Source organism: Notothenia rossii (genome assembly GCF_949606895.1).
Source record: "Notothenia rossii genome assembly, contig: scaffold_204, whole genome shotgun sequence".
NCBI lineage: Eukaryota > Metazoa > Chordata > Actinopteri > Perciformes > Nototheniidae > Notothenia > Notothenia rossii.
In genome coordinates, this window is record NW_027640003.1 from 77,827 (window position 1) to 85,908 (window position 8,082).

General features: G+C 49.3%; 1 protein-coding gene across 1 annotated transcript; it reads right to left on the reverse strand.

The window, feature by feature from the left end:
- Nucleotides 1-4,629: 4,629 nt before the first annotated feature.
- Nucleotides 4,630-6,725, reverse strand: LOC307027180 (sodium/calcium exchanger 3-like). The gene is made up of 2 exons (XM_079695379.1): nt 6,649-6,725; nt 4,630-6,516 (listed from the first exon to the last, which is right to left on the reverse strand). The coding sequence occupies exon 2, from the start codon at nt 6,427-6,429 to the stop codon at nt 4,645-4,647; it is 1,785 nt and encodes a 594-aa protein (XP_079551505.1). The 5' UTR covers nt 6,430-6,516; nt 6,649-6,725; the 3' UTR covers nt 4,630-4,644.
- Nucleotides 6,726-8,082: the final 1,357 nt, after the last annotated feature.

Consider the following 8,082-nt stretch of genomic DNA (forward strand, 5'->3'; position numbering starts at 1 on the left):
TGGGTTTTCTCCGCAGGGTGGCTGGTGTCTCCCTTAGGGATAAGGTGAGAAGTTCAGTCATCCGGGAGGGACTTGGAGTTCAACCGCTCGTCCTTCGCGTCGAAAGGAGCCAGTTGAGGTGGTTTGGGCACCTAGTTAGGATGCCACCTGGGCGCGTCCCTACGGCCCGTCCACACACAGGCATGAAAAAAATCTTTCAAAGCTTCGCCCATTCACTTGAATGGGGTGACGTAGAAGATTTGTAATCTTCGCCGAACTGCATTGTGGGGAGCATGGCATGGCTTTGCAAGCATCGTGAGCATCAAAAGTTGAGCATGTTCAACTTTTGATGCTCCCGATGCTTTCGAAGCTGGCATCAGCCAATCAAATCCCGTTTATGCAAATCCCGCCAGTACAAGCGCTAGCCAATCAAACCGCGTGCAAGCTGGGAGAGCCAGACCGCAGTTCATTTCCTCAGTTCGTAGCAAATCACCCGGTTCTTTACGACCAGAAATATTTACCGGGATACAAACCGGAGGAACCAGGCATGGAGGGAGGTGGCAGAGACAGTGGGTGAAACTGAGTTTATATCCAGTTTACTTCGTTATAACATTGCTATTGCTTTGTATGTCGGGGGCGGGAGATTCATTCCAAGCTTCAGACACGCCCAGCATCAAGATTTTTTTCATGCCTGTGTGTGGACGGGCCACTAGGGAGGTGTTCCAGGCACGTCCAGCTGGGAAGAGACCAAGGGGTAGACCTAGGACCAGGTGGAGGGATTATATCTCTTCACTGGCCTGGGGGCGCCTTGGGATCCCCCAGTCAGAGCTGGTTGATGTGGCCAGGGAAAATAAAGTTTGGGGCTCTCTGATGGAACTGCTACCTCCGAGACCCGACCACGGATAAGCGGGAGAAGATGGATGGATAGATGGATGAGTGAAATCAGCAATTAGGTTTCAGAAATATTTCTAAAGTTGATGGGCTTTTTTTTATTGTTAATGTAATTGAAAAAGACCAAAAATACTGAAGACATTTGTGCATGAAATATTTACCAAATATAATACATTTTCTTTCCAAATCCAGGTTTTTCGTTCACAAATCGAAGGTCATGTTTTATTTTATCATATACCGGGTTTTTTGTTACATGGATGTGCTGTGAAGCGATAATTATAAACAGATTGTTCTGCAGCTCTCAGCATGTCAGCTTGTGCTGCACAGTAACACATCGAGCACAACGAGTAGATCGATGGAGCAGCAGCCTGAGAATAAAAGCCTCTCCACATGAAGCTCCTCTCACACGAATCAAACACAATCCCCAGGAGCTCAGCGGGCCCCAGGAGTCCCCAGATCACCCTGACTCTGGACCCTCAGAGTCCTGCACCCCGGGGCCCAGAGCCAGCCTGAGAGGCCCTGAGAAGCTCTGATCTATGGAGGGGGAGGATGTCAGAGAGGCATGTCACTTTGATTCAACGCCTGCAGACCAACGTGTGAAATAACAAATCAATATTTCTGAGCGCTGCACAGCCTTCTTCTCCTCCCAGAGGCCTGGATTACACGCACGGGACAAAAGGAAGTCATACAATACATGGCCTTGATGCTGATTGTACTACAGTACAGTGTGTTAGGGCAACGCTGCCAAATATGCCCCACTCTGTTCTAGTGCGGTTTTGTGCACGGATGAAAAGGCTGCAGAACATTTACATAAAACATATCTGCTGCTTTGAGGTGCTTACTACCAAACTGAAGGCTCCAGAAGGAAATATATCTCCAGTTATGGCTGCACAATATATCGTTTCAGCATCGAGATTGCAATGTCCATGAACCATTCATTATAATCGCAGTACGGCAATGTCAAACATAACACTTCTAGTTTTTGCTGCATGATACAAAAGGAGTTCCTTTCCCATAAATGGGGCGAAGCCTGCGAGCTAGTTCAGGCAGTCAATCAGAATCAGATCAGAATACCTTTATTAGTCCCACAGAGGGGACATTTGCAGCGTCACAGCAGGGAAGAGCCACAGACAGCTTAGTGTTGCATATCTTACATGTGTTCTCAAAAAGATAAATACTAAAAAAGTTACATAATTTTCAAAAATACAGATCAAATCCAATCAAATAGAGCTCGAGCACTTATGCTGCATTCATACATAACGCCCCTTGCCACTCTACAACCAACCAAACAGAGTCTCCTTAATATGCAGCTCTATTTAACCTGCCAGATCTCTCTCCATGCATTGCTTGCTGCTGCTATTGCTGCAGCTACTTCCACGTCGCTGCTGCTTGCCTGCCCCAGCTTCCACCCCAGTTTCCACCCCAGCGTCCACCCCAGCGTCCACCCCAGCGTCCACCCCAGCGTCCACCCCAGCTTCCACCCCAGCTTCCACCCCAGCTTTCACCCCACCACCACCCCATCTTCCACCCCAGCTTCCACCCCAGCGTCCACCCCAGCGTCCACCCCAGCGTCCACCCCAGCTTTCACCCCAGCTTCCACCACACCACCACCCCAGCTTCCACCCCAGCGTCCACCCCAGCTTCCACCCCACCACCACCCCATCTTCCACCCCAGCTTCCACCCCAGCGTCCACCCCAGCGTCCACCCCAGCTTCCACCCCAGCTTTCACCCCAGCTTCCACCACACCACCACCCCAGCTTCCACCCCAGCGTCCACCCCAGCTTCCACCCCACCACCACCCCATCTTCCACCCCAGCTTCCACCCCAGCGTCCACCCCAGCGTCCACCCCAGCGTCCACCCCAGCGTCCACCCCAGCGTCCATCCCAGCGTCCACCCCAGCGTCCACCCCAGCGTCCACCCCAGCTTCCACCCCAGCTTCCACCCCAGCTTCCGCCACACCACCACCCCAGCTTCCACCCCAGCTTCCACCCAGCTTCCACCCCACCACCACCCCAGCGTCCACCCCAGCGTCCACCCCAGCGTCCACCCCAGCTTCCACCCCAGCGTCCACCCCAGCGTCCACCCCAGCGTCCACCCCAGCGTCCACCCCAGCGTCCACCCCAGCTTCCACCCCAGCTTCCACCTGTAGGCTCGGGGGGTTAGTTATCTAATCATCACTCATCGTGCTATGTATATCTGTGGAGTGATGAGGCCAGAGCCTAGACGCCAAACTCAACTATATGCTGCTTCTAATAAACATGTTACAGAAACACGTGAGTTGTCTGACTGAACTAATCTATATGTAAAGTCTTTCTGAAATAAAGCGATTTATTCTGATTTAAGGCTTCTTAGTGACACATAGTTTGTTACAACAGAGTGTCATGCAAGTCTCTGCATGCAAAGAGAAACCGTCAATTACTATCATTCCTTTAAATTCATCAAAACAACCACAAGGAAAGCGATAGTTGACAACACACAATCTGAAAATGAGCATATAAAAGATGGAAAATACCCAAAAGGTTGCAAAAAGAAATGAAAAGTCAGGAAGTATTTTGGACACAAGAAGAACGAGGTCCAAAAAAACAATGTGACCAAAACAGGTCCATATTCGTCATCTTGTGCAAATGCACAGTTTTTTTTCACATTGCATGCAATACACAGTATATCCCAATAAAAAACGTCTTTCCTTATGACACAGTCCAACCTAGAATTCTGACATGTACTGATAATACCGTGCCATAGTCAGAAATAATTGCAAGTAAAAGGAGAAAGATTGCAAAAAACGAAGATTTGGTTGCAAAAAGAACACAACTTCAGTAAATATTGCAATGTCATTTTTTTTGCCAAAACCATGCATCCCTTCGTTTATTTCTGTCATGGATTATAACACAGTTTAACCTGAAAGACTGTCATATATTGATAATAGTCTGCCTGTTGAAGTATTCTGTCTCTTTCTGTCATCCTGCTCTTATTCTTCCAAGCTGCTCTCCTTCAATGGAACCAGACACCTCAAAGGAGCAGCAGAGATCTGACGTTCAAACAAAACAGAAGCAGCAGGGATCAGAGAGGCGAGGAGGTGTAAACTTAAGGACTTCTTGTTTCCACAGTCGTGTGACGGATCCCAGAGTTGAATCCCCCATAGCATCACACACACACACACACACACACACACACACACACACACACACACACACACACACACACACACACACACACACACACACACACACACACACACACACACACACACACACACACACACACACACACACACACACACACACACACACACACACACACACACACACACGCACACCTGAGCGAAACTCTCTTGACAGGAAAACACGGGGATGTAAAGGAGATGAGAGGGTACGCCGTCTCAGCGTGTCAAGAAAGAAGCGTTTTGTATTGCTCAGTGACGAGTGCAAACAGCACATGAAAAGGAAACCGGAGTACGATCTAAATTAAATGATGTCAAGAGGCGGAGAAGACGAAGTTGTTGTGACAAAAGCAAACGCTGAATGAGACGCGTGTCAGGAGGAAGGCTGCACAGCTTTGAAGGGAGCTGTCAAATCTTATATACAATGTTTCTTCAGGTGTAATATGGTGGATAGAAGCAGCCAACATTCAACAAATGTATAACTAGACAAACATGAATACAAGTTGACAAATTCAGATAAAAAAATTCAGCAATAATAAACCACGAACAACACATGAATAAAAACCCAACGCTGCACAACCATGACACAAAATAATAAATAAAAAAGCAGTCTTACCAGGTCTCGTCGTTTTTGAACTCCAGCTCTCCGTAGTTGTCCTCGAAGTCCTCCCCTCCTCCCTTGGCGATCGCCTCCACGGTGCGAAACGGCACAATGACCGTGCCCCTCGCTCCGGAAGTCCTCAGCACCTTCACCTCCATGATGCCGATGCTCTCGCTGACGTGCACCGAGCCGCTCTCGAAGGTGAAGATGCCCGAGTGGTCGTCGTCCAAGATGGTGACGGTGGCCACGGCGGGGAATCCCAGCATGGCCTTCGGGTACGGGAGGCTGTTGGGCGACAGCACCTCGTCCTCCGTCTCCAGGACGCGCAGATTCCCCAGCCGCACGAAAAAGTGCTCGTCCTCCTCGAAGATGTCGTCGTCTATGATGCCGATGTTGATCTCCCTGAACATCTCGCCTGGTTTGAACACCACCGTGCCCTCGGAGAACTCGTAGTCGGCCCCGGCGTTGGCCGATCCGTCCTCCGTCTTGTAATCCACGTAGATCGTCTTGTTGATGTCACCGCCCCTTCTGGTGACGGTTAATATCGCAGCGCCGCAGTTCTCGAGGCACTGGTAGACGGCGGGGTCGAAGGTGATCCTGGACACGTATTCCTCCGGTTCCTCCACGTGAATCTCCTGAATGCTGACGCTCTTCTTGGCCTGCTCCGCCACGTGTTTCTTCAGGATGTTTCCGGCGCCCGTCATCATGCGGGTGGCCTGGATGCGGTAGAAGGCGCGGCTCTTCTGCTGGTGCGACAGGGCGTAGTAGTTGGCCATCTCCACCAGCTGATCCAGCTCTTTCTCCGGGTGCTTCTGCTTCAGATCCTTCAGGATTCGGATCATGTCTCGCCGGGATTCGTCCACCTCTTTGCTCTCGATCAACCCGATGAGATTGCTGGCGGCGCTTCCTTCCATGAAGTGCGAGTTCACCATCTTGCCGTCCATCTCGATGCCCTTCGAGCGCTCCCCCTCCGTCTCGATGATAACGCCCCGGTGTTTATCGTGGCGGTACTTCTTGTGCATGAACTTGAAGAAAAGCAGTCTTCTGTCCGCTATCCAAGCCATGAAAACGCATATGGGGAAGAAGGCCAGCGTGAGCAGACCCTCCCACACCTGGACTTCATTCGGGGAAAACACAGCCAGGATCATGTAGAGCCAGATGTAGGCGAACACGCTCCAACCCGCCGTGACGAAAAACACTCGCAGGTGTTTGACCTTACGCACCTCTCCTTGGGGAACCACAGACACGCAGATGCCGATGATCACGAACATATTGAAGGCTGCGCTGCCCACAATAGTAGCCGGCCCGAGTTCTCCAGATACAAACCCGTGTCCACAGACCTCGATTAACGTGAGCAGGATCTCAGGGGTCGAGGATCCTAAGGCCATGAGGGTGAGGTTGGACACGGTTTCGTTCCACACCCGGATCACGGTGGTGGTCGTTTCCCCGTTGGGCTTCTTGATGACCAGTTCCCTCTCCTGTGAAGTGATGACCTCGATGGCGGCCATTAAGCGATCAGAGATGATTGACACCCCAAGGAACATGTAGATCATGGCCACGAAATACACAATGACCCGGGCGATCTTGTCCCCCATGGACGGGTCCTCCGGGTACCAGATGGGCAAGATGATCCCCGCTCTGCATTTGGAGTTCCCAGAGCAGGTGGCATTGCTGGGGGTGATTAAGGGGCTTGGGGTGGTGCGAGCCTCCGTGCACAGGAAGGCGACGGCAGCAGAGAGCAGCCACACCCAGAGGCAGGCTGTCGACCCCGGTTTCGCGGATCCTGAACCCTCCATAAACCCTCCGTCGTCTCAAGGGTCCTTACCAGGCTGACAGACCCCCCGGGATCCAGCACTGGGCTGTGCTTCGTCTCCACCCACCACCTGAAAGCAGAGACAACACACATTACATGGATGTTGTTGGGAAAATACTGAATGTTCTCTTCCAGTATCAGAGTCCACATGATAACAAAGCTACCCAACTGTAGCTGTGAACATGACAGGATGTGTGATTACCTAGAAGAGCATCAGGACTGTTTGAGGCATATGATAGCTATGTGATTAACATGATGATTCAGCCTCTATGGAGAGAGACATAGGACAAGCATGATCATTTCTGACGTGGAGCTAATCTGAAGTAAACATTGAATACTGCTTTCTATTCCTCCATCTTGAGACTGTGTAACTCCCTCTCTTGGATATCAGCATGTGAAGGACACTGTTCAGGAACTAGTTGATGCTCTGTATGTGTTGACTACTTCCATTCTGGAGAGGATCACAGATACATGGATCCTGAGATTGAAGCTCAAGCCGGTGACGAGTGATATTTTTCTAACAGATGTCAAAATATATATATTTATCAAAAAACACAAAGAGGTTACTCTCACATTGAGCTGCAAAGGCGTATTGTCTGTTTTGATATTTTATTTTTCCAAGCAAAAATATTGTTAATTACATTGCAACCTCTTAAATGAGACGTTTTGCTTCTCTCTGTTTTATATCACATTAAAGTGAATATTTGTAGGTTTTGGACTGACAACACAAGACATTAAAAGGCATCACCTTGGACTCTGAAAACAGACATTGACCGACATTTTTCAATTGATGAATCTAAGAAAATATGCAGACCAACAAAATCAACCCGAGTAACAGAGGGTTATATTTTATGAAGAAATATTATTTTATAATATTTTAGTACTGTATATAACCGGATCTGAACATCAGCACTTTTACATGTTTTGAAAGAATGAATAGACCACTAATGGCGCATTTCCACTGCGGGGCCTCGCACGGCTTAGTACGGTATAGTTAGGCCTTGGTAGGCCAGGCTCACTTTATGCTGCGTTTCCATTACAGTTTAGGAACCGGGGCAGTAACTATAGTAACGCAGTGTAGGCGGAGCCGTGACGTCATCTTCAATGAGAACCACAGAAAAACAACATCAGCCGTTAGCTGTTAGCACTCAGAGCTCACAGCTCCTCATATCTGTTCAGAAACTAGACAGAAGTTAAACAAGTACAAACCACAGACTGCCTGTGTCATGGAGAATACAGTCGTTGGTTTATTTATGTCTGTAGGCCGTTGTTGTGAGTGTGGACGGTCGGAGCATATACTGCGTTAGCTTAGCCAAGCTCCCTTCAGAAAACACGCATTTTAAAAGGTTTTCGCCTTCCGTCTGTCTGCAGACTTGTCAAAGCATTAATTCATGGTTTTTACTAACCGGTATTACAATTAAATCACGGTAAAATATGTTCATTTTGTTGTAGTTGAAGCCCCCTTGCCAGCGATTCTCTCACTAGCTTAGCATACTCAGCCCGGTTGCTGGCCCGAAAAGAACCACGATTTTGGAGGGCCAGAAAAACTGTGAAAAAGCACCCGTTAGCCGGAGCTACCCCTAGTGGAAACGCAACAAAAAACGGGCCGGATTTGGCACGTAGCACGCTTTAAACG

Bases quoted from the DNA above. Each gene is read 5' to 3' on its own strand.
- LOC307027180 (XM_079695379.1), bottom strand. From the start codon at position 6,429: ATGGAGGGTTCAGGATCCGCGAAACCGGGGTCGACAGCCTGCCTCTGG.